This window comes from Hemitrygon akajei, chromosome 19, assembly GCF_048418815.1.
Source record: "Hemitrygon akajei chromosome 19, sHemAka1.3, whole genome shotgun sequence".
Classification (NCBI taxonomy): domain Eukaryota; kingdom Metazoa; phylum Chordata; class Chondrichthyes; order Myliobatiformes; family Dasyatidae; genus Hemitrygon; species Hemitrygon akajei.
The window spans coordinates 2,450,563-2,477,613 of NC_133142.1; the positions used below are offsets into that span (position 1 = coordinate 2,450,563).

Below are 27,051 nucleotides of genomic sequence, written 5' to 3' on the forward strand. Positions count from 1 at the left end.
TTAAATTCATTACCATAGACATTGTGGAGCCAAGTCATTGGTTGTATATAAAGCAGAGGTTGATAAGTTTTTGATTAGTAAAGGCGTCAAAGGTAACAGGGAGAAGGCAGAAGAATGGGGTTGAGAAATCAGCCATGGAGCAAACACGATGGGCTGAATGGGCTGATTCTGCTCTCATGTCTCATGGTCTCTGTAATGTCCCTAATGAATCACCCCTGGCAGTGCAAATCATGCATCCACCACTCTCTGTGTAAAAGTGGACATTTGTAAGGTGCTATGGGCAGGGATGGAAGGGGCAGAAAGAGTGGATTTAGCAGGAACTTCCATTGAGTCATAAAGCACGATAGCTCAGGAAAAGGTCCTTCGGCCCATCTAGTCTGTGCTGAAATGATATTCTGCCTAATCCATTCGACCTTCACCTGGACCATAGCCCTCCATACCCATCCCATCCATCACTTCTTTAAACGTTTCCCCCTCATGTTCCTCTTAAAATATTTCACCTTTCACCCTTAACCCATAACCTCCAACTATAGTCTCACCCAACCGCAGCGGAAAAAGCCTGCTTGCATTTATCCTATCTCCCTCATAATTTTGTGTGGCTTTACCAAATCTCCTCTCATTCTCCTACACTCTGGAAGGGACATTTTCCAGATTTGTTATCAGGATCTGATCACAAACTCAGACTGCCATGCGGCGTCTCACTGGGATAATCACTCCTCATCCGTCTTTGGGGAAAGGAGGGGGTGGCTCTGGTGGGAAAACTCATCAAGAAATCAAGAATCAATTTTATTCGTCTTCACATTTAGGAATTTGCTGTGATGTGTTGGTTAGGGTGGGACATGAAACAAAAAAATGGCATTTAACAATTACACAGAATAACGAATTATATAAAAATAACGTTAGAATTACAGATATGGAATGAAATGTGCAAAAATACATAAATATCAGCAAGCATTTAGAATGTAAACAGCATTATAAAAGACGGTTATAAGTGTTCACAGTGTGGTGCAGTGACGGGGGCAATAGATGGGGAAGGGGGTAACTAGAATGATTGATCAGATTAACTGCCTGGGGGAGGATGGTGTGAAGTTTTTGTTTTAATAGTCTGATAGCACTTTCCAGACAGGAGCTTTTGGAAACGGTGATTTGCGGGGTGGGTGGTGCCCACATTAATTTTTCCTGCCCATTTCTTTGTCCTGGACACATACAAGTCCTGCAGTGAAGGTAGGCTGCAGACAATGACCTTTTCTGCTGACCTGACAGTTCACTGTGGTTTTTGAATATCGTGGGAGGATGCTGCACCAAACCAGACAGGAATGACTGATGTGAGGTTGCTCTCGGTGTAGAATTACACCAGGATGTACTGGGGAAGATGGAAGAAGCAAGCATGGGATGGCAGGATGAAAAGCAAACAACAGAATTCAGAGATGCTGAAGAGATCAGAAGTGTGTTCATGTCAGGTGCCAAGGAATCAGATCCTGGTGTTACTTACCAGCATCCGGAAAACAATCCTAATCTTTCTGAAGCAGAAAGAGGCACACTTCAGCAGTAATTCCAATTTCCAGAATTTAATTTATTTTTAGAAGCACCAATATATTTTGTTTGATGGAGCTGCATTGTATGTACATTTGTTTTTGGTGAAATTTACATGATCAAGATGCAGTTGCCTACATAAACTGTACAAACAATATGTACACACATTCATAGGATGCAAAAACTAGACCTCTTACATTAAAGAAATTATGCAGTGTGTCACAATTAACACACTGCCTCCACGTACTGGCGTACGTTATTAGCTTGAAAACTCTGCCCTCACCTACAGCAAGAATACGAACCTGTCTGAAATCCTAGGAGGTCAGCTCTGGTTCCCTGCCTCCCAGCCCACAATCTCCATGACCCATTCCAGTCAGGATGGAGATACAGGACTGGGACAGCCAGACAGGGTAACAGCTTCTTCCCTCAGACTCTGAGATTAATGAATACCCGTCACCACCGAGGTCTCGTCACCAGGACAGTGAGCTGTTTACCCGTGCTACACATTACGTGCATTTCAAATTATATTTTATTACCTTATTTATGGTAATATTTTGTTCTATATGCTGTGTGTGATATATATTGTGTAGGTACACCGTGGTCCGGGGGGAGGGGACGTTGTTTCGTTTGGTGTATATATGGATTGTGGGTGACCATGGTCCGGGGGGAGGGGACGTTGTTTCGTTTGGTGTATATATGTATTGTGGGTGACCGTGGTCCGGGGGGAGGGGACGTTGTTTCGTTTGGTGTATATTTGTATTGTGGGTACACTGTGGTCCGGGGGAAGGGGACGTTGTTTCGTTTGGTGTATATATGTATTGTGGGTGACCGTGGTCCGGGGGGAGGGGACGTTGTTTCGTTCGGTGTATATATGTATTGTGGGTGACCGTGGTCCGGGGGGAGGGGACGTTGTTTCGTTTGGTGTATATATGTATTGTGGGTGACCGTGGTCCGGGGGGAGGGGACGTTGTTTCGTTTGGTGTATATATGTATTGTGGGTGACCGTGGTCCGGGGGGAGGGGACGTTGTTTCGTTTGGTGTATATATGTATTGTGGGTACACCGTGGTCCGGGGGGAGGGGACGTTGTTTCGTTTGGTGTATATATGTATTGTGGGTGACCGTGGTCCGGGGGAGGGGACGTTGTTTCGTTTGGTGTATATATGTATTGTGGGTGACCGTGGTCCGGGGGGAGGGGACGTTGTTTCGTTCGGTGTATATATGTATTGTGAGTGACCGTGGTCCGGGGGGACGTTGTTTCGTTTGGTGTATATATGTATTGTGGGTACACCGTGGTCCGGGGGGAGGGGACGTTGTTTCGTTCGGTGTATATATGGATTGTGGGTGACCATGGTCCGGGGGGAGGGGACGTTGTTTCGTTTGGTGTATATATGTATTGTGTGTACACCGTGGTCCGGGGGAACATTGTTTCATTTGGTTGTATATATGTACAGTCAGATGACAGTACACCTGAACTTGACCTTGCCCTACAACTCTGAAACGATTCTACAACCTATGGGCGCTTGACAACTTCTGTTCTCAGTTTGATTGTTATGTTAAATTTACACATCGGTTTTTTGTCGGTCTTTGTTTATGGGTACTGTAGCTTTTTTTGTAAATTCTATTGCATTTCTTTATTTTCTGGTGAATGTCTACAAGGACATTAATCTCAAGGTCGTGTATGGTAACCGATACGTACTTGGTAACAATTTTACTTTGAGCTTTGAACTTTGGAGTAATAGAGTTGACATTAAATCTCACTCTGTGAAATTCAGAGAGGTTCCAGCCGGGGTTGGTGGGGAGTGAGGTCGACTGGTAATCAGGACTGAGAATGGCATGGAGTATAGAACATCGAACAGTCCAGCACAGGAACAGCCCTTCTGCCCACAATATTGTGCCAAACTATTTAAATTAGAATCAAACGGCTCATTAAGTGAATCTCCTCTGCCTTCACAATATCCATATCCTTCTGTTTTCCTCACATCCACGTGCCTTTCCAAACGTCTCTTAGAAGTCCCTAATGTATCTGCCTCCACCACCACTCCAGGCAGGGCATTCCAGGCACCCACCACTCTCACTTGCTCCTCATATCTCCTTTAAAATGATCCCCCTCACCTTAAATGGCTGCCCTCTGGTGTTAGACATTTTAACCCTGTGAAGAAGATACTGTCTGTCTACTCTATCGATGCCTCTCATAACCGTAGAAACCTCTATCAGATCTCCCCTCAGCCTCCGATGCTCCAGAGAGAACAACCCAAGTTTGTCCAGCCTCTCGTGACAGCACCTGCCCTGTAATCCAGGCAGCGTCCTGGTGAACCTGTTCTGTAGCCTCCCCCAAACCTCCACACCTTTCCCTTAGTGGAGCCACTCCAGATGTAGCCTTGCTCGGCTTATCCAAGAGCTGTTAGTTTTCACCGTTCTGTGGTGAGAGAGGGATGAAATCGGAAGTCCTCCAAAGCTTTAACAGGGAATAGCACTGGGAGGGGTACGATTCCCAGGATTCATTGGAAAATGCAAGGTAATCTGATGGCCAATCCGTCACCACGTCAGAACAGGACACGGCAGACACTCAGCACTTCCACCAGCTTGGAGACAATACACACAAGGGCAGTAGAGACTACTCAGCCCCTTTGTGTCTTCTCACGTATTCAATAAGATCAGGAGAGATCTGATAACAACCTCAACTCTGTAACATGAATCCAACTGCGGTAACCTATCGAGAATCCATCTACTTCAAAGCCTCTGATTCGCCACAGTTTAAGGAACAGACCTGTCCCACTCTGACAGGAAACCTCTCCTGTCATTCCTGCCTTAAATGGGTCGCCACTTATTTTCAAATGGTGGTCCCAATTCGAGAGTTTGCCACAAGAGGAAACGTCCTCTCCACCTTCACCACTCCCATTAAAAACGCTCAGAAATGTGCATGGTTCAATTAGGTCCCCTCTCAATGCAGATACAAGACCAATCCACCAAACTATAACAGGGCTTGCTTCTCACAAGATAATCCAACCATTGTAGGTCAGTCCAGTAAACCTCTGACTGCTCGCAACATATTACCGTTCTTTTTCACACTGGGAGATCAATAAAGCCCACAGGTTCAGCTCTTGATTCCTGATGTAACTGAAACATAATCTGCCTCTTATTGTATTCAACTTCCTTTTCAGCTAACAGGAACATTTGCTGGACCTGTACAGAGTCTATTGTGAGCCAGCCAGCCCCTCACTATTTAAATACACCCTCCATTTCTCGTGTTGTAATGCAGGATTTCACACTTTCCACATTACACCACAGAGGCAGAGGAAACCCTGCTTTGTGAGGAGCTTGAAATCTTTCCCCCATTACCATAGCGCCAACCAAACCGTTTCCCCAGTCAGCACTGTTTTGTCATACAGTCCAGGATGATGCTGACTATCCTGGGCAACATATCACACTCCGCAATTTAACCCTTAGGAATGCAGCAAAGTATCCCAAACAGTAGATTTCATCACTGTGTGTTTCTGAAGAAAGTGTTGGAAAGTCTTTAACCCGGATTATGATCCTTGCACTGCTCTCTCTGTGACTTCATTCTGCATTCTGTTGTTGTTTACTCTTGTCTGCCTCAATGCATTGTCTAACGAATGGGTTCAGGACAAGACCTTGGTACATGTGACAATAGTAAACCAATTTAGAACATCGATCAGTACAGCACAGTCCACGTTGTGGTGGGCCGATTGTCCTTCTGGGCCACCCTATCAACCTGTGAACTTCAACCTCACGATCCCTCTGCTCATCAACACTGTTAAGGATCCTACCCTCAACAGTGCCCCTCTGTCAAGGTGAAGCACCTCACATGTATCTGGGTTAAACTCCACCTGCCATTTCTCAGCCCATATCTGCAATTGGTCTATATCGCACTGTATTCTTTGCCAGTCCTCTACACTCTCCACAACTCCATCAGTCTTGGTATCAGCCGCAAACGTACTAACCCATCCACCTACATTTTCATCGCAAACCAATTTGCACGCAGAGAAACCAACAATGGATCCTCAGGTCCTCGGGCTGGTTGTAGAACAAGGCCTCAGTTCAGGTTGAGGCATTCTGTGCAGACGAGAGAGCTTTGCAGAAAGACGTGCCCCATCCATGTGTGGCTCAGCTGAGGATGGCTGAGGAGGCCAGTCCAGGGCTCAGAAATCACTTCCACGATTGGGGGCTGGTATTCACTGTCACATTATTGCTCTAATCAGAGAGTTTAATCCCGCACAAGCTGGACCAGCTTCAGAGGAGGCCAACAGTAGATCATCGACATTCACAGCTTGGATCGAGCTCTGCCACTGGTTTTGCACGGGAGATCCTTGGGTTGCCCACTGCCCTTGGGGCCAGCTGTTGCCCCTGTCTGGTCCAAGCACAGCAGTGGTCAGTTCATCGGCCGGGCTGTGCGGCCTGTTCTGGGGAACCGGTGAACCTTGATGTGCTTGGACAGGTGGTCACTGCGCGCAAACTTCTTCTCACAGACGGGACACTGATAAGGCTTGATCCCCGAGTGAGAGCGTCTGTGGCGGGAGAGCTCGTCCGTCTGTGGCGGGAGAGCTCGTCGGACCTCGAGAACCTGAAATACAACAGTGAGAGAGGGGTAAGCCTGTGACGCCATGCCAGCCGTCACCACTTACATCGGATAGGGGGAAAGGGGGGAGAGGCACACAGGTGGGGGGAGAAAGAGAGGGAGAGGAAGGGGAGGGGAGGGGCGATGGTGAGGAGGGAGAGAGAGATAGATGCAAGGGGGAGGGGTAGAGGGGGGTGGAGTGGGGAAGGGGAGAGGGGGAGTGGGAGAGAGGAGAGAGAGAGACAGGGAGTGAGAGGGAGTGACAGAGAGAGTGAGAGATAGTGAGGGGGATAGTGAGGGAGAGAGCGAGAGAGGGAGGGGGAGAGAGAGGGGGAGAGAGGGGGGAGAGAGGGGGGAGAGAGGGGGGAGAGAGGGGGAGAGAGGGGGAGAAAGGGAAAGGGATAGAGGGAGAGGGATAGAGGGAGAATGACCAACACTTCCCATCAGATGATTTTTTGCCCTCACTACACACTGGCCACTCCCAGCTCCTCACCCACAGATGTACCAGACCAGGGGTTACAGTTGCAGGAGATTTTAGAGTGACTGAGCTTGTTCTGAATGACGGTGCTTGTCTGGTGAGGGACACTGACACTCCCTCATCCAACAAACCCCCCACCCCCGCACAGCCCACGGACACTCTCCCCACCCACTGAATTCCCTCCCCCATCACTGACCCTCCCCACCCACCACATCCACTCCCACAGCCCACGGACACTGTCCATGAGAGTTTCTAAGACCAGTGAGTGGATTGAGGGGGTTCTGAGGGAGATCAGATGGGGAATGTTTTTCACTCAGACGGGAGTGGGATCTTCAGCATACTGTCTGATGGATGCGCCCCTCAATCACCAGGGAATAGGGGGGTTTGGACGGCGGACAAAGGCTCTCATAGAGATGGGGGAGACTGTCGGTGTGGAATTGTCGAGCCAAAGGGATAGTTCTGTGCTGGTCACTCTGTGATTCCATCAGCAAACAACCTGACAACGGGCCGGTGGGAGCTCAGGGCACCGCTGGCTTTCTGGCTGTTAACGTCAGCATTCCCTTGGACAGGACGAGAATATAGGAGTAAAGATGTGATGCTGAAGGTTTATGAGACATCAGTCAGACCACATTTGGACCCCTTATCTGAGAAAAGATGTGCTGGCATTGGAGAGGGTCCAGATCCTGGAATGAAAGGTTTATATATGAGGAGAGCTCGATGGCTCTGGACCTATACTCACTGGAGTTTAGAAGAATGAGGAGGAAACCTGATTGAAATCTACTGACCTAGAGAGAGTGGACATGGAGTGGATGCTTCCTATAGGGAAGGAGTCTCAGAGCAGGGGACACAGCCTCAGAATACAGGGATCACAAGAGATCTTGAGCATCATACACAAAATGCTGGAGGAACCCAGCAGGTCACTAGAACCCTACTAGAACTAAAGGATATAGCCTCAAGATTTGGGGGAGTAGATTTAGGACAGAGATGACGAACTGCTTTTCCCAGAGAGTGGTGAATCCGTGGAATTCTCTCCCAATGAAGCAGTGGATGCTCCCTCAGTAAATATATTTAAAACAAGGTTGGATAGACCTTTGCATAGTAGGGGAATTAAGGGTTATGGGGAAAAGGCAGGTAGGTGGAAATGAGTCCATGGCCAGATCAGCCATGATCTTATTAGAAACATAGAAAACCTACAGCACAATACAGGCCCCTCAGCCACGATCCTGTACCGAACACGTACTTACTTCAGAAATTACCAAGGGTTACCCATAGCCCTCTATTTTTCTAAGCTTCATGTACCTACCCAGAAGTCTCTTAAAAGACCCTATCATATCCGCCTCCACCACTGTTGCTGGTATCCCATTCCACGCACTCACCACTCTCTGCGTAAAAAACTTACCCCTGGCATCTCTTCTGTACCTACTTCCAAACACCTTAAACCTGTGCCCTCTCGTGCTAGCCATTTCAGCTCTGGGAAAAAGCCTCTGACTATCCACACGATCAATGCCTCTCATCATCTTGTACACCTCTATCAGGTCACCTCTCATCCTCCATCGCTTCAAAGAGAAAAGGCCAAGTTCACTCAACCCAAGTTCATAAGGCATGCTCCCCAATCCAGACAACATCCTCATAAATCTCCTCTGTACCCTTTCTATGGTTTCTACATCCTTCCTGTAGTGAGGTGACCAGAACTGAGCACAGTACTCCAAGTGGGGTCTGACCAGAGTCCTATATAGCTGCAACATTACCTCTTGGCTCCTAAACTCAATCCCATGGATGATGAAGGCCAATGCACCGTATTTTTGTTTTTAATACAAAATTTTCTTTATTACAAATTCAGTGCTATACAGTACATACAAAACAGTGACTAACACAATTACTCTTTACAAATGGACAATACACATTAAACCAAAATGTTCCCATCTCTATCAATGATGGCATTTACACCCCGCGGAGCCCAACGGTCCCGGAGTGCCTCTAAGGTCACCATGGACTGCGTGTGTTCCTTTTCAATATTTACCCGGGCACGAACATACCCTCTAAACATTGCCAGGCAGTCTGCCCGGGGAGATCCTCTTGCCACACGTTTCCAAGACCCTCTGATGGCTGTTTTCGCCAGTCCCTGGAGCAAGTTGACAAGGACATCCTCATCCCTCCATGCCCCCCTCCTTACTGGATGACCGTATATAGATAGGGTCGGGCTAAAATAGAAACATAGAAAATAGGTGCAGGAGTAGGCCATTCGGCCCTTCGAGCCTGCACTGCCATTCAGTATGATCATGACTGATCATCCAACTCAGAACCCTGTACCTGCTTTCTCTCCATACCCCCTGATCCCTTTAGCCACAAGGGTCATATCTAACTTCCTCTTAAATATAGCCAATGAACCGGCCTCAACTGTTTCCTGTGGCAGAGAATTCCACAGATTCACCACTCTCCGTGTGAAGAAGTTTTTCCTCATCTCGGTCCTAAAAGGCTTCCCCTTTATCCTTAAACTGTGACCCCTCGTTCTGGAATGATGCAACACGGTAGGCTAGAAGCAGCCCATGCAAAATGCAAAAAGGGGCTGCAGCCTCACACTCCCCATGTACAAGTGGTACATGGTCTCAGAAGTGGCATGCAGGTGGGAGATCCGTGTACAAACTGAAGAGCGTGTTGCTGGGCACCCTCCACCCCGGATCCCCCAGGGGCATGGGAAGAACCCCTTCGTAAAGGGACTTGCACTGGGGGTTTACCCGCACTTCATTGAATTTCTTCACTTTGACACTGGGCAGAAATCACATCGCGTCAACACCGCCCTGCGGCCTTCGCGATGCTTTGTTTTCATTAAACAGTCGGATTCCCCTGGTCCGCACCATATTTTGCTGGTACCCATTTTCAGCTGGGTGGACTGAAGCAGTGTGTGGTTAAGTGCCTTGCTCAAGGACACAGCACACTGCCTCGGTGTCCTACACCAATACACCGTACGCCTTCTTAACCACAGAGTCAACCTGTGCAGCAGCTTAGGACTTGGACCCCAAGATCTCTCTGATCCTCTACACTGCCAAGTGTCTTACCATTAATACTATATTGTGCCATCATATTTGACCTACCAAAATGAACCACCTCACACTTGTAAAGGGGGTTTCTTCTTTTTCTTTGTTACTGTGTATGTTAATCAAAATGGCTTCTTTGTTTTGTTAAAAGTAGGAAAGCTTCTTTGTTGCAAGAGAGTGCTGGAAGCTTGCTTGGGTTAAAATTTACTGATAATGAGAATTGTATTCCTTTGTTAACCAATTGGGATTAATATTGTTCTTTCTTCTGAGTCTGTAAGCGATTGTTGGCGGGCTTTTGGGGAGATCGGTGCGAGGGGGTGAGAGAGAGAGGACGCGATGCTGTAAACTGGGTGAGGAACGGACCCCAAGCGGGGGTCCAAGGTCAGGAGGTACCCTGAAGAGAGGAGACGAAGATAGATGTGCTTCGCTGACCACTTCGGGAGGTCCTGAGCTGCGAGTCGAGGAGTTCGGAGGGGATCGAATGGTGGCCAGAAGACTTCAGTAATTGAGCTCCAACGGCTGTGCACAAAGTGGTTTGGCCTTTGATAAGTTGGCGCCTTTTCTTTATTTTCTTTTCCTTCATATATTCTGTATCGGTATTAATCACTTAGTTATAGTAATCTTTATAAATTGTACTCATTTAATCGCATATGGTGTACTGTCTGTTATTTGGCGAGGCGGGGACATCACACAGCATCCACACCAGCTGATTACCCAGTTTGGCGGGGCCGAAGGCTGCTCCCCCTAGACGAGAACAAGCTGAGCGAGCCTGAGGCGACCCGGGGGGTTACATTGTGGGGGCTCGTCTGGGATCACGTTCTGGGTTGAACTCCATCTGCCACTTCTCAGCCCAGTTTTGTACCCTATCAATGTCCCACTGTAACCTCTGACAGCCCTCCACACTATCCACAATACCCCCAACCTTTGTGTCATCAGCAAATTTACTAACCCATCCCTCCACTTCCACATCAAGGTCATTTATAAAAATCATAAAGAGTAGGGGTCCCAGAACAGATCCCTGAGGCACTCCACTGGTCACTGACCTCCATGCAGAATATGACCCATCTACAGCCACTCTTTGCCTTCTGTGGGCAAGCCAATTCTGGATCTACAAAGCAAGGTCCCCTTGGATCCCATGCCTCCTTACTTTCTCAATAAGCCTTGCATGGGGTACCTTGTCAAATGCCTTGCTGAAATCCATATACACTACATCCACTGCTCTTCCTTCATCAATGTGTTTAGTCACATCCTCAAAAAATTCAATCAGGCTCGTAAGACACAGCCTGCCTTCGACAAAGCCATGCTGACTATTCCTAATCATATTATGCCTCTCCAAATGTTCATAAATCCTGCCTCTCAGGATCTTCTCCATCAACTTACCAACCACTGAGGTAATATTCACTGGTCTATAATTTCCTGGGCTATCTCTACTCCCTTTCTTGAATAAAGAAACAACATCCACAACCCTCCAATCCTCCGGAACCTCTCCCATCCCCATTGATGATGCAAGATCATCGCCAGAGGCTCAGCAATCTCCTCCCTCACCTCCCACATCGGGCTCGACAGTCCAGATGGCCGACTCCTGCTCCTCTTTCTTATGTCAAGTTGCAGCATCAATGGAGAGGAATAAACAATTAAAGTTTCAGGCCAAGACCCTTCAGCATCGGTGCAGGCAGCGGAGCGGGAACCGGGTATTGATAGTAATTGATCGGCCATGATCTCAGAATGGCGGTGCAGGCTTGAAGGGCCGAATGGTCTACTTCTGCACCTATTGTCTATTGTCTATCACAATTCCTGAAAGAACAATGGGAGTAGAAGGACGTCCATTTAGAACGGAGATGAGGAGGAATTTTTTAGTCAGGGAGTAGTGAGTCTGCGGAATTCAGTGCCACGGGCAGTGGTGGAGCTGTCACTGGGTATACCTAACTCACCGAAAGTGGACGAGAGGGGTTGACAGAGGATATCAGCCATGGTTGACAGGATGGGCTGAATGGTCTGATTCAGCTCCACAAGCTTTCTTGTAATTTGTTGAGGGGATCGAGCAGACTCACCTCCATCCACACTCGGGCCAGGTACAGGCAAAGGGCTTCTCGCCGGTGTGCCGCCTCAGGTGGGCCTTTAGATGGCTGCTCTTGGTGTACATCTTGGAGCAGCCCGGGAACGAGCACTTGTGCATCTTGAGAAGATCGGCAGAGCTGCACCGTGGCACCCTCGAGCCCAGGAGGATACCTGCCTCACTCTGGGTGCCCTCAGCACCCCCGGCCTGCGGCTTGGCTGCGATGGGCACAGGCGCGATGCGGACAAACTGCCGGGGACCGCCCAGGGCAGTGGGGGGAGTGAGCTGTGGCACCAGCGTGAAGGTCTGGCCCTGAATATTGACCAGGAGCTGAGCCATCTTCACCTGTCCCCAGGACTGGTCCGCCGCCTCCTGTTTCAGCCCCACTGGCTGCAGATGGACAATGATCGGGAGCCCCTTGGCTGCTGCCAACGCCTCCTTTGTGTCACCTGCCTCCCCGAGCTTTGGCTCCTCTGCCACGGTCTTCGTCTCATCCTCCAGACTCCTGGCTCCCTCATTCGCATCCAGGGGCTCCCTCACCCTGCCTCTGCCCTCATCCTTGAAGCCTTGGTCCATGTTCTCCTCCAAGAATTCCTCAATCTCCTCCAGGGTGGGCCGGAACAAGTTTGTCGGCCCTCCGGGGCAGCCCTCCTTGTCGGATGCCTGGTCCTCTCTCCTTCCAGCAGGAGCTCCAAGGGAGGCCTGGGAGAGGAGGTAATCGATAATGCTGTCTTCTCTCCCATAGCAGGATCCCGAGGGCATGGGCTCAGGACTGGAGCAGGAGTGAGAGCTGGAGGAGTCACTTTCATCCCCAGACAGCGGGGAGGGCAGCAGCTGATAGCAGCCTCTCTCCATCGCCATGCGACTCACTGGTAGGAAGATCTCTCCGGCCGGGAACAGGTGATCCACCATTGCTGATCACTGAAGGCCGACGGTGGGGGGTGGGGGCGTCTCAGGCCTCCAGCCCCTTCAACACAGGTCCACGCCGCTCCTGATAACACAGAGAGAAAAACGGTGAGAAGCCCGTGGTCATTTGGGACCCCTTTCACAATGACAGAAGAACATGGAAGCACAAGGAACCCAGCCCTCACACCTGCCCTGCAAAACACCAAACACACTAACAGGTCTTACAGTCCAACTGCTCCAGAGCAACCAAGATGCCCATCAAAGCTCATCATAGAGAAACGTCCAATCTGTGCCTAGTCCCATCTGCCTGCAGTCAAACCACACCTCTCCCATCCATGTATTTATCCAAACTTCTCTTAATTATTTAAATCAAACCATATCCCCTCCGATACAGCTCACTCCACACTCACACCACTGTCAGAGTGAAGTTCTCCCTCAGGTTCCTCTTAAACGTTTCACCTTTATTGCCAGCGCTTGGTCCACTTACCCCAAACCTGTCCTGTTGAAGGGAAGGGTCAGTTGGATGTTACAGTAGACCAGAGTGGGCCAAAGGGCCTGTACTATGTGCTATCCTGTCTAAATCTTTTTAAAAATATTGTTAATGTAGCATTAACAACATTAAGTATCATGTCAATTAATATTGTTAATTAATTAGCAGATGATACAGGGTACATTCATATTTTTAATATACCAGTGTCTTTGGTAGCACGTCACTCACTGACAGCCATCTCGGTGAAAATGCTGCACTTCAGATTCTACTAAATCCCTCCCTTCTCACCTTAAACCCGTTCCCTCGGGTTCTTGTTCACGAGCTCTGGTGGACATTTACCCTGCCTGTACTGCAGCAATGTTACATCTCTATCAGGTCACCTCTCACTCTCCTATAATCCAAAAGAATCCCAGCCTGCACAACCTGCATAACCCAGTCAATTCAAATACCAGTAACATCCTCATAAATCTCACATAGACTCACATCACACACTCCGGGGGTCAGACACAGAGTGAAGCTCCCTCCACACTGTCCCATCACACACTCCCGTGTCATACACAGAGAGAAGCTCCCTCCACACCGTCCCATCACACACTCCCGGGGTCAGACACAGAGTGAAACTCCCTCCACACCGTCCCATCACACACTCCCGGGGTCAGACACAGAGTGAATCTCCCTCCATACCGTCCCATCACACACTCCCAGGGTCAGACACAGAGTGAAACTCCCTCCACACTGTCCCATCACACACTCCCTCCACACCGTCCCATCACACACTCCCTCCACACCATCCCATCACACACTCCCAGGGTCAGACACAGAGTGAAGCTCCCTCCACACCGTCCCATCACACACTCCCAGGGTCAGACACAGAGTGAAGCTCCCTCCACACCGTCCCATCACACACTCCCAGGGTCAGACACAGAGTGAAGCTCCCTCCACACTGTCCCATCACACACTCCCAGGGTCAGACACAGAGTGAAGCTCCCTCCACACCGTCCCATCACACACTCCCAGGGTCAGACACAGAGTGAAGCTCCCTCCACACCATCCCATTACATATTCACGGGGTCAGACACAGAGTGAAGCTCCCTCCACACCATCCCATCACATATTTACAGGGTCAGACACAGAGTGAAACTCCCTCCACACCGTCCCATCACACACTCCCGGGGTCAGACACAGAGTGAAACTCCCTCCACACCATCCCATCACACACTCCCGGGGTCAGACACAGAGTGAAGCTCCCTCCACACCATCCCATCATACACTCCCGGGGTCAGACACAGAGTGAAACTCCTCCACACCGTCCCATCACATACTCACAGGGTTAAACACAAAGTTAAGTTCCCTCTACACCGTCTCATCACACACTCTCGGGGTCAGACACAGAATGAAGCTCCCTCCACACCGCCCAAGCACACCTTCCTAGGGTCAGACACAGAGTGAATCTCCCATCACACACTCTCAGGGCTTGGTCTGCACTCTTAATTGCCCGGTTGCACTGGTCTGTGTGTATTTGAGCTGTTCAGAGTCCGCTGACTGAGGGAGGCAAACACATTGCACTCTGGTGACATGCCTGTGAACGTACGAGTGCTGATGTCACTGCCGGGGCACAGCGTCAGCACTGACGAAGGACAAACATCGAATGCCCTGGATCAGCCCGGTCAATAAACACCTTCCTGATATCGTTGATACTGCACATGTCCAAACACCACCAGAGCGCCCTCCCTCAATCTCACTCATTCTCATGGAAAATAGACCATAGGACATAGGAGAAGAGTTAGGCCACTCAGCCCATCAATACTGCCCCACAATACATCTTGGCTGATTTACTACCCCTCTCAACCCCATTCTCCTGTCTTCTCCCCATAACCTTTCATGCCCCAGCAAATCAGGAACTTATCAAACTCCACTTTAAATATACCCAGTGATGACCTTCAGTGATTAAATGGATGTCCCTCTATTCTGAAGCTGTGTCCTCTGGTCCTGGACACCCCCACTATAGGAAATATCCTCTCCACATTCACTCTTCCAAGGCCTTTCAATATTGGATTGGTTTCAATGAGATTCCCCCCTCCCAATCACTTTATAAACTCCAGCGAGTACAGGACGAGAGCCATCACATACTTCTCATATGTTAACCCTTTCATTCCAGGAACCATTCTTGTGACCCCTCTCTGGACTCTCCCCAATGCCAGCACATCTTTTCTTAGATAAGGGGTCCAAAACTGCTCACAGTACAGTCTGACCAGGTTTCAGCATTTCATCCTTGCTTTTGTACTCTAGTCCTGTCGGAATGAACACTAGCATTGAATTTGCATTCCTCACCATCCACTTAACCAGCAAGTTAACCTTTAAGGAAATCCTACTCAAGAACCTTTGCACCTTTGATGTTTAAACTTTCTCCCCCTTATTCTATTATCCCTTCTATCAAAGTGCATGACCACACACATGCTGACACTGTACTCCATCTGCCACTTCTTTGCCCGCTTTCCCAATCTGTCTAAGTCCTTCTGCTTCCTCAACACTACCATCCCTTCCACCTACTTTCATATAATTCGCAAACTTGGCCACAAAGCCATCAATTTCATCATCCAAATTATTGACGTATAACATGAAAACAGTTCCAACACTGACCCCTGCAGAACACCACTGGTCACCCTCAGCCAAATAGAAAAGGTTCCCTTTATTCCCACTCTTTGTCTCCTGCTAGTCAGCCAATCTTCTATCCATGCTAGTACCTTTCCTGTAATATCACGGGCTTTCATCTTGCTAAGCAGCCTCATGTGTGGCAGCTTGTTAAAGGCCTCCTGAAAATCCAAGTACACGGCATCCCCCAATTCTCCTATGTCTATCCTGCTTGTTATTTCCTCAAAGAATTCTAACAGATTTGTCAGGCACGATTTCCCCTTAAGAAAACCATGCTGACTTTGTCCTATTTTATCATGTGCCTCCAAATCCTCATCCTTAATAATTGGCTCCAGCACCTTCCCACCACTGAATTACAGGCTAACTGGCCTATCATTTCTTTTCCTCTGCCTCCTTCCCTTCTTAAAGAGTGGAATGATATTTGTAATTTTCCAGTCCCCCAAAAACTTTCTAGAATCTAGCAATTCCTGAAAGATCATTACTAATGCCTCCACCGTCTCCTTCCAGAACCCTGTGGTGTAGCCCCATCTAGTCCAGATGGCTTACCGACCTTCAGGGCATCCCAAGCACTTACTTCTTAGTAATAGCAACTACACTCCCTTCTGCCCCGACATTTTCGAATTTCTTTCATACTACTAGTGAAGATACTACACATACTACACAGTGAAGACGGATGCAAGATACTTATTCAGTTCATCTGCCATCTCCTTGTTCCCCAATTACTACCTCTACAGTGGTATTTTCCACTGGTCCTCATCTACTCTCGCCTCCCTTTTACTCATTATATATCTGAAAAACTCTTTAGCATTGTTGCTTAGCTTACTTTCATATTTCATCTTTTCTCTCCTTTTGGCTTCTTACAAGCTTCCCAATCCTCTTAACTTCCCACTAATTTTTGCTCTATTATAGGCCCTCTCGTTTGTCAGCCACAGTTGTCTCACTTCTTTGAGATGTATCTATCCTGAACCTTCCGAATTGCTTCAGAACTTTCAGCCATTGCTGTTCTGCTGTCATCCCTGCTAGCGACCCCGTCTAATCACTCCTCTTTCATGCCTTTGTCATTTCCTTTACTGGTACATCTAACTTTAGCTTCTCCCTCTCAAATTCCAGGGTAAAATCTAACATATTGTGATCACTGTCTCCTTCGAGTTCCATTACCTTAAGCTCCCTGGTTCAGTACACAACACCCGATCCAGAATTGCCTTTCCCCTACAGGACTTAACTTCAAGCTGCTGTAAAATGACGTCTCTTAGACATTCTACAAATTCCCTCTCTTGGGATCTAGACTTTCCCAATCTACCTGCATATTGAAATCCCCTATGAATATTGTAACATTCACACAACACACACAAAATGCTGGTGGAACACAGCAGGCCAAGCAGCATCTATAGAGAGAAGCGCTGTCGACGTCTCGGCCCGAAACGTCAACAGTGCTTCTCCCTATAGATGCTGCCTGGCCTGCTGTGTTCCACCAGCATTTGGTGTGTGTTGTTGTTTGAATTTCCAGCATCTGCTGATTTCCTCGTGTTTGCTATTGTAACATTTCTCTTTTTACATGTCTTTTCTACCTCCCATTGTAACTTGCACCCCTCATCCCGGCTACTATTCAGTGTATAACTCCCATTGGGATCTTTTTACCCTTACAGGATCACAACAGGACAGTCAGCATCTACGGAAAAGAGTAAACAGGGTCATTTCAGGCTGAGGCCCTTTTTCAGGACTGGAAAGGAAGTGGGAAGGAGTCAGACTAAGAAGGTGGGAGGAGGAGAAGAGGAAGTATAAGGTGGAGAGGGGGAGGGGTGAAGTGAAGAACTGGGAAGTTGATTGGTGAAAGCGATACAGGGCTGGAGAATGGGGGAATCTGATAGGAGAGGACTGAAGGCCATGGAAGGAAGAAAAGGAGAAGCGCCAGAGGGAGGTGATGGTTGGGTAAGGAGATAAGGTGAGAGAGGGAAATGGGAATAGGAAATGGTGAAAGGTGGCTGGCCATTACCAGAAATTTGAGAAATCGAAGTTCATGCCATCAGGTAGGAGGCTACCCAGATGGAATATAAGGTGTTGCTCCTCCAACCTAAGTGTGGCCTCATCGCGATGGCAGAGATGGACATGTCGGAATGGGAAGTAGAATTGGAATGGTGGCCACTGTGAAATCCCACTTTTTATGGCGGAAGGTGCTCGATGAAGCAGTCTCAGGATCTACGCTGGGTCTCACCAATGTACAGGAGGCCACACCGGGAGCACCAGATACAGAACACGACCCCGATAGACTCACAGGTGAAGTATCACCTCACCTGGAAGAACTTCTTGTGGGCCTGAATGGTAGTGAGGGAGGAGGTGTAGGGGCAGGTGTGGCTCTTGTTCTGCTTGCAAGGATAAGTGCCCGGAGGGAGGTCATTAGAGAAGGATGAGTGGAGAAGAGAATCATGCAGGAGTTCCCTGCGGAAAGTGGAAAGTGGGGCTAATAGAAGGACGTGCCCAGTGGTGAGATCCCATTGGAGATGGTGGTAGTTATGGAGAATTAATTCCCTGTAACTTCCAACATCCCCAACGGGATAATCCTCCATAACTTCCGCCATCTCCAATGATGCTTTCATAGCTCAGGGTGTAGGTTTTCAGAAGTCAATTCCAACATCGTCTGTGAGGAATTATGTTCCCCCATAACTGTGTGGGGGTCCTCTAGTTGCTCCGGTTCCCTCTAAAGTTATTTTGTCATTGTAAGTTGTCCAGTGATTCGGCCAGGGTTATATTGGAGGTTGCAAGACAGTGTGGCTCGGAGAGTCAGAAGGGCCTGCACCCACGCTGAATCTCTAAATGAAATACCCAAAGCAGTGTACTTATTATTGGGGGGAGCGGCCACAGGGGTGCTCTGCACTGGGTGCCTATTCCCTTTCCCTCTCCCGACATTCACCCAGCTACCTGCCTCCTGTATGTCAGCTCCCGTCTCTCACCTCCTCATTCTCCCATATGAGCCGAAGGTCATCGAGCTGCAGCTCCAGTTCCTTAGCACGGTCCCTGAGGAGCTGCAGCTCGATGCTGTTCATGCACGTGTGTTTGCCATTCTGACAGGATGTTTCCCAAAGATCCCACATCTTACATAAAGAATAGTTCCATATTCCCCCCCCCCCGGACCCTTGGATTGGATTTCCATATTCCCCCCCCCCGGACCCTTGGATCGGATTTCCATATTCCCCCCCCCCCGGACCATTGGATCGGATTTCCATATTCCCCCCCCCCCCCGGACCCTTGGATTGGATTTCCATATTCCCCCCCCCCCCGGACCCTTGGATCGGATTTCCATATTCCCCCCCCCCCTCCGGACCCTTGGATCGGATTTCCATATTCCCCCCCCCCCGGACCATTGGATCGGATTTCCATATTCCACCCCCCAGACCATTGGATCGGATTTCCATATTCCCCCCCCCGGACCATTGGATCGGATTTCCATATTCCACCCCCGGACCCTTGGATCAGATTTCCATATCCCCCCCCCCAGACCCTTGGATTGGATTTCCATATTCCCCCCCCCCCCCGGACCCTTGGATCGGATTTCCATATTCCCCCCCCCCGGACCATTGGATCGGATTTCCATATTCCCCCCCGGACCCTTGGATCGGATTTCCATATTCCCCCCCCCCGGACCCTTGGATCGGATTTCCATATTCCCCCCCCCCCTCCGGACCCTTGGATCGGATTTCCATATTCCCCCCCTCCGGACCCTTGGATCAGATTTCCATATTCCACCCCCCCAGACCCTTGGATCAGATTTCCATATTCCACCCCCCCAGACCCTTGGATCAGATTTCCATATTCCCCTCGGAACCTCCCCTCCAAGTTTAAATTCAGGTTTGTTGTCATCTGACAGTCCATATACTGTAGCCTAGAACCAAACAAAACCACGTTCGTCCAGGCAATTGTGCGCCCACAAAACATATATCACACACAGCACGTGAACTAAAATAGTACCATAAATAGTTTAATAATTTATAATTCAAAATTCAAAGTGTGCATCACAGATAAACAGTAAGCAGGCTCACTGCCTTAGTGAGCTGACCACAGTGGTGGCAGGGTATTCATTAGTCTCACGGCCCGAGGGGAAGAAGCTGTTACCCAGTCTGGCAGTGCCAGTCCTGATGCCCCTGTACCTCCTTCCTGATGATAGTGGGTCACCATCCAACTCCCACCTTCTCAAGGAGCAATACATATTGGCCTCACAATAACCTGTACCTGCCCTTGAAAGAACCATTTCATCGGCCTCCTCTGCCACTCATTGCCACTGCCCTGTGATTATTCCTCCCTCAAGGAGTTCTCCAATTCTTTCTGGAGTTCCCTGAAAACACACTCATGTCACCTCACGTTCCAGATCACTGCTGTTTCCTGTGGGGAACCATTCCCTCCCATATCACTCGCAGGCTGTAAAGGTTAACTTGGGGCATTCGGACCATTGAGTCGAGTCTGCTCCACTATTCCACTTTGGCCCCATTCTCCCATTTTCTCCCCCAAAACTCTTAACCCTGATACCAACGAATCTTACTTGCGAGGTTTTGCTGGTCTGTTTATCAATAAACTCTTTAATAAACTTCGACCAAAGACCTGTTGGAAGCATCCTGACTGGTTGATCACAGTCTGCTGAGGTCATTCAAATGCAAAGAGAGTAGAGGACTCATCATGGGTATATCCCTCCCCACCACCGGCAGAACCCACAGAGGATGCTGCTTCAAAAAGGCAACACCCACCAAGAGAGATCCCCAACATCTTGACCATGCCATCATCTCACAGTTACCACCGGGCAGAGGGTACAGGAGCCCTGAAGGTCCCACACCACCAGTTCAGAACAGCTTCTTCCCTCAACCATTTAGTTTGGACAAGACCTAGCAACCATAGGACCATAAGACACAGGAAGAGATTAATACCATTCGGCCCATCAAGTGAGATCTGCCATCCGATCACAGCTGACTTATTATCCTTCTCAACCCCTTTCTTCTGCCTTCTCCCCATAACTTAAAAAGCCCTGACTAGAAGAAGAAAAAGATGGAATATGAAGGTAAGCTAGCCAATAATATTAAGGAGGACACCAAAAGTTTCTTCAAATACAATAAAGTGTAAAAGAGAGGTGAGAATGGATATCGGGCCGCTGGAAAATGATCCTGGAGAGGTAGTAATGGGGGTCAAGGAAATAGCTGATGAATTGAATAATTATTTTGTGTCAGTCTTCACTGTGGAAGACAGTAGCAATGTGCCTGAAGTTTCAAAGAGTCAGGGGGCAGAAGTGTAAAGTTGCCATTACTATAGAGGAGGTTCTTGGGAAACTGAAAGGTCTGAAGGTATTTAAGTAACCTGGACCAGATGGTGTACATCCCCAGGGTTCTGAAAGAGGTGGCTGAAGGGATTGTGAAGGCATTGGTAATGATCTTTCAAGAATCACTAGATTCTGGAATGGTTCTGGAGGACTGGAAAATTACAAATGTCAGTCCACTCTTCAGGAAGGGAGAGAGGCAGAAGAAAGGAAACTATAGGCCAGTTAGTCTGAGCTCAGTGGTTGTGAAGATGTTGGAGTCGATTGTTCGGGATGTGGCTTCAGGGTACTTGGAGGCACGGGATAAAATAGGCCACAGTCAGCATGGTTTCCTAAAGGAAAAATTTTGTCTGATAAATGTTGGAATTCTTTGAAGAAATAACAAGCAGGATGTACAAAGGAGGATCAGTGGATGTTCTGTACTTGGGTTTTCAGAAGGCCTTTGACAAGGTGCAACCACAAGACTGCTTCACAAGTTAAGGGCCCATGGTATTAGAGGAAAGATTCTAGCATGGATAAAGCAGTGGCTGATTGGAAGGAAGTAAAGACTGGGAATAAAGGGAGCCTCTTCTGTTTGGCTGCCAGTAACTAGTGTTGTTCCCTGTTGTTCCAGGGCTCTGTGCTGGGACCAATTCTTCTTACATTACGTGTCAATGACTTGGATGACGGAACCGATGGCTTTGTGGCCAAGTTTTCAGACAATATGTAGATTTTGAGGAAGTAGAGAAGCTACAGAGGGACTTGGGCAGACGAGGAGAACGGGCAAAAAAGTAGCAGATGGAATAGAGAGTAGGGAGGTGTATGGTCATGCACTTTGGTAGAAGAAATGAAAGCATAGACTATTTTCTAAATGGGGAGAAAGTTTAAAAATCTGAGGTTCAAAGGGGACTTGGGAGTTCTTGTGCAGGATTCCTTAAAGGTTAATTTGCAGGTTCAGTCTGCAGTGAGGAAGCCAAATGTGATGTTAGCATTCATTTAGAGGACTAGAATATAAAAGCAAGGATGTAATGTTGAGACTTTATAAAGCACGGGTGAGGCCTCACTGGGAGTATTGTGAGCAGTTTTGGGCCCTTTATCTTAGAAAGGATGTGCTGAAATTGGTGAGGGTTCAAAGGAGGTTCACAAAAATGATTCCAGGTTTGAATGGCTCGTCATATGAGGACAGTTTGAACCTGTATTCATTGGAATTCAGAAGAATGAGAGGTGACCTCATTGAAACCTATTGAACATTGAAGGGCCTTGACAGAGTGGATGTGGAGAGGATGTTTCCCATGGTGGGTGAGACTAAGACCAGGGGGCACAGCCTCAGAATAGAGGGGCATCCTTTTAGAATGGAGATGAGGAGGAATTTCTTTAACCAGAGGGTGGTGAATCTGTGGAATTCAATGCCACAGGTGGCTGTGAAGGTCAGGTCATTGAGTATATTTCAGGCAGAGCTTGATAGATTCTTGATTAGTCAGGGCATGAGGGGATATGAGCAGAGGGCAGGAGACTGAGGCTGAGAGGGAAAATGGATCAGCCATGATGAAATGGTGGAGCCGACTCGATGGGCCAAATGGCCTAATTCTTGTATCTTATTGTGGCCTTAATCAAGAACTTTGCTAACCACTGCTTAGAATAACTTGGCCTCCACGGTCATCTGTAGCAACAACTTCCATAGATTCTTCACCCCCTGGCTTCTTCACCCTCTGATTCTTCACCTCAAGATTCTTCACCCTCTGGCTTCTTCACCCTCTGGCTTCTTCACCCTCTGATTCTTCACCCTCTGGCTAAAGAAGTAATTCTTCACCTCTGTTCCAAAGGGACATCCTTCTTTTCTGAGGCTGTGCCCTCTGATCCTAGTCTTCCCCACTGCAGGAAACTTCCTCTCCACTTTCACTCCATCCCTATCTTTCAATATTTGATAAGTTTCAATGAGACCCAAGACCCTCCTCCCATTCCTCTAAACTCCAGAGCCGCCAAACACTCCTCATACATTAACCCTTTCATTCCCAGGATCATCATTGCACTAAAATGGATATTTTTTGCTCTAACTGTACTCTTCCTTGTACAAATTGTGCATAATTTATAAAATATAGAACTGTACAGCAGAGCAGAGGCCTTTCTGCCCCACAATGTTGTACCATCCTTTTAAAATACTCTAAGATCAATCTAACCCTTCCCTCCCACATAACCCTCCATTTTTCCATCATCCATGTGCTCATCCAACAGTCTCTTAAATGTCCCTAATACATTGGCATCTACCACCACCTCCGGTAGATAGACTCTCCGTGTAAACAAAACTTACCTCTGACAACCCCCCTTTACTTTCCTCCAACCTCTTTACAATCATGCCCCCTCATTTTAGCCATTCCCAACCTGGGAAAAAGGCTTTGGCTGTCCACTGCATCTCTGCCTCCTGTCATTGTGTAAACCTCTCCGAGGTCTGCTCTCATCCTCCTTCACTCCAAGGAGAAAATCCTCAGCTCACTCAGCCTATCCTCATCAGACACGCTCTCCAATCCAGGCAGCATCTCTAATCCAGACAGCATCCGGGCAAATCTCCTCTGCACCCTCTCTAATCCAGACAGCATCCGGGCAAATCTCCTCTGCACCCTCTCTAATCCAGACAGCATCCGGGCAAATCTCCTCTGCACCCTCTCTAATCCAGACAGCATCCTGGTAAATCTCCTCTGCACCCTCTCTAATCCAGACAGCATCTCTAATCCAGGCAGCATCCGGGCAAATCTCCTCTGCACCCTCTCCAATCCAGACAGCATCCGGGCAAATCTCCTCTGCACCCTCTCTAATGCAGACAGAATCCTGGTAAATCTCCTCTGCATGCTCTCTAATCCAGACAGCATCCTGGTAAATCTCCTCTGTACCCTCTCTAATCCAGACAGCATCCTGGTAAATCTCCTCTGCACGCTCTCTAATCCAGACAGCATCCTGGTAAATCTCCTCTGCACGCTCTCTAATCCAGACAGCATCCTGGTCAATCTCCTCTGCACCCTCTCTAATCCAGACAGCATCCTGGTAAATCTCCTCTGCACGCTCTCTAATCAAGGCTGCATCCTGGTAAATCTCCTCTGCATGCTCTCTAATCCAGGCAGCATCCTGGTAAATCTCCTCTGTACCCTCTCTAATCCAGGCAGCATCCTGGTCAATCTCCTCTGTACCCTCTCTAATCCAGGCAGCATCCTGGTAAATCTCCTCTGCACCCTCTCTAATCCAGGCTGCATCCTGGTAAATCTCCTCTGCACCCTCTCTAATCCAGGCAGCATCCTGGTCAATCTCCTCTGCACCCTCTCTAATCCAGGCTGCATCCTGGTAAATCTCCTCTGCACCCTCTCTAATCCAGGCAGCATCCTGGTAAATCTCCTCTGCACCCTCTGTAATCCAGACAGCATCCTGGTGAATCTCCTCTGCACCCTCTATAATCCAGACAGCATCCTGGTGAATCTCCTCTGCACCCTCTCTAATCCAGACAGCATCCTGGTGAATCTCCTCTGCACCCTCTCTAATCCAGACAGCATCCTGGTGAATCTCCTCTGCACCCTCTCTAATCCAGACAGCATCCTGGTGAATCTCCTCTGCACCCTCTCTAATCCAGACAGCATCCTGGTGAATCTCCTCTGCACCCTCTCTAATCCAGACAGCATCCTGGTGAATCTCCTCTCCACCCTCTCTAAAGCTTCCACAGCCTTCCTATAATGAGGTGTTCAGACCAGATCTGAACACAATATTCACAGTGTGGTCTAAACGGAGTTTTACAGAGATCTGTATATGTTTAATTGATTTTTTTTTTGTGAATGCGGCTTATCTGACTGACGTACCGGTGACGCTGCTGCAAGTTTTTCATTGTACCTGTGACATGACAATGAACTCAAAGTTGACTTTGAAAAACAGGAAACGCTGGAAACAGTCAACAGGTCAGGCGGCATCTGTGGAGAGGGTTAACCTGTCAGTGAAAACGTCCTTCACCAGAATCCTGATGAAGAATCTTCCACTTGAAAGGATTAACAGCGTCTCCTTCTCGCCCTTTATCTCTCCCTGTCTCCCTCTCCCCGACTCTCTCGCGCCCATTCCCCCACACACAAACACAGGACCGGCTGATAGTTTCCATTAAAGCATAAAACGTAGGAGCAGAAACAGGCCTTTCGGCCCGTCGCGTATGTTCCGCCCCCACCAACCCTCTCCCCGATGCTTGATCCCGAACTCTGGGTATCTCGAGGCAACCGCGTGCATTTGGCAGGAAGCAACGAAAATACACAAAAACAATCAGTTAATAAACCTTCATAACTTGCCCAGCCCGCTCACATTTGCCAGTCTCACCGGGTCTCTAGCTGCCCGGCGGCGTGTTGCTCTGATGGTGGGGCCGGCACCTTCTACCAACGCCACAGTCCCCAAAACAGCTGGAAAGTGTTTCCATGTGACCTTTGCGTTACAAATCCGCGCAATATCTTCAGCTGTTCGGCTAAAGATTTGTCTGGAGCGCGACCCTCTCCATAAAGACTGCACAGTCTGTCCGCGAGTAACCACTCTCCCCCCTCGCCTCAACTTCATCTCTCCCTCCCCCTCTCAACTCTCCCTTCTCTCCCCCTCTTTCCTCAACTTAACATCTCCCCCTTTCCCTCCTCAGCTTCTTCTCTCCCTCCCTCCTCCCACGCCCCAACTTCATCTCTACTCTCGCTCCCCCTCTCTCAACTTCTCTCCCCCTCACTCCCCCTCTTTCCTCAACTTAACCTCTCCCTCCTCCCTCCTCAGCTTCTCTCCCTTCTCTCCTCCCTCGCGACCTCTCTCCTCGTTCGTTTCTCCCTCTCTGCCCCTCGCCCCCCCTCTCCTCAACTTCTCACTCGCTCCACCTCTCCCCTCAAATTAATTTCTCGCTTCCCTCTCTCCTCCCTCGCTACCCCCCTTTCCTCCCTCAACTTCATCTCTCCCCTTCCCCTCTCCCACTCCCTTTCCTCAATTGCTCCTCCTTTAACCTCCTTTCCCTTTTCCTCATCCCTCCCCTCATCTTCCCCTCCTTTACCCTCTTGCCCCCCAGTTCTCCCTCTCGCTTTCCCGCCCTTCCCCTCTCTCCACTTCATTCCCCGCCACTCTTTCCCCTCCCACGCTCGCCCTACTCCCTCTTTCTCCTTTCTCTCCTCCCACACAGACTCTCCCCACCCCTCCACCTCTCAGACCGGGGTTCCGCCAGTGACCCCGCGCCCTGACAGTATGCCCCGCATTCCTCTCGGGGTGCTGGGGGTCCGGTCAGTGGTCCCCGCCTCTTCCCGTGGAGGTCTGCCTCCCTCCCCTGCGGTTTTCACCCACCAGAGAGTGTCGGCGAGCGCCCCGGACCGCACTCACATGCCGGCACGTCGGCCGTGCTCAACTCCTGCCCCGATCCCTAGCCGCGGCACGTCCAGCAACGCGCAACCCTTCCTTAAATATTTACTCAGGCCTGGCCGGGTTCCACGGGGCGCCAGCATTCAGAGACACGCGAAGAGCAGCCTCTCTCTCCCTCATAAACAAGCATCTGAACTTCCCAATCCCCGTAATATCCTCAATACTCAATCCTCAAAAAAAAAGTTGAATTTCCCCATGGGGATGAATAAAGTATCTATCTATCTATCTATCTATCTATCTATCTATCTATCTATCTATCTACTGATACACGCGAGGAAAGCGTGTGTGAGTGTGTGTGAGTGCGTCTCTGTGTGTGTGAGTGTGAATGTGACTGTGTGTATGTATGAGTGTAAATGTGTCTGTGTGTGTGTGTGTGAGTATGTGTGTGTGTGAGTGCGTCTGTGTGTATGTATGAGTGTAAATGCGTGTGTGTGAGTGTGTGTGTGTGTGAGTGTGACTGTGTATGTATGAGTGTAAATGCGTGTGTGTGTGTGAGTGCATCTGTGTGTATGTATGAGTGTAAATGCGTGTGTGTGTGTGAGTGTGACTGTGTGTATGTATGAGTGTAAATGCGTGTGTGTGTGTGAGTGTGACTGTGTGTATGTATGAGTGTAAATGCGTGTGTGTGAGTGCGTCTGTGTGTATGTATGAGTGTAAA

General features: G+C 48.8%; 1 protein-coding gene across 3 annotated transcripts; it reads right to left on the reverse strand.

Moving 5' to 3' along the window:
* Window positions 1-1,552: 1,552 nt before the first annotated feature.
* Window positions 1,553-26,420, reverse strand: klf15 (Kruppel like factor 15). 3 transcript variants are annotated; one of them, XM_073071977.1, is made up of 4 exons: window positions 13,364-13,489; window positions 11,675-12,670; window positions 7,516-7,525; window positions 1,553-6,083 (listed from the first exon to the last, which is right to left on the reverse strand). In XM_073071977.1, exons 2-4 carry the CDS (start codon window positions 12,589-12,591, stop codon window positions 5,925-5,927), a joined length of 1,086 nt encoding a protein of 361 aa, XP_072928078.1. In that variant the 5' UTR covers window positions 12,592-12,670; window positions 13,364-13,489; the 3' UTR covers window positions 1,553-5,924. The 3 variants fall into 3 exon arrangements, 2 of the variants coding, with proteins under 2 accessions (XP_072928078.1, XP_072928077.1); XR_012102115.1 differs by lacking the exons at window positions 1,553-6,083; window positions 7,516-7,525; window positions 13,364-13,489 and adding exons at window positions 6,101-6,116; window positions 26,319-26,420 and having other exon boundaries at window positions 11,169-12,670; XM_073071976.1 differs by lacking the exons at window positions 1,553-6,083; window positions 7,516-7,525; window positions 13,364-13,489 and adding an exon at window positions 26,319-26,420 and having other exon boundaries at window positions 8,388-12,670.
* Between the last annotated feature and the right edge of the window lie 631 nt (window positions 26,421-27,051).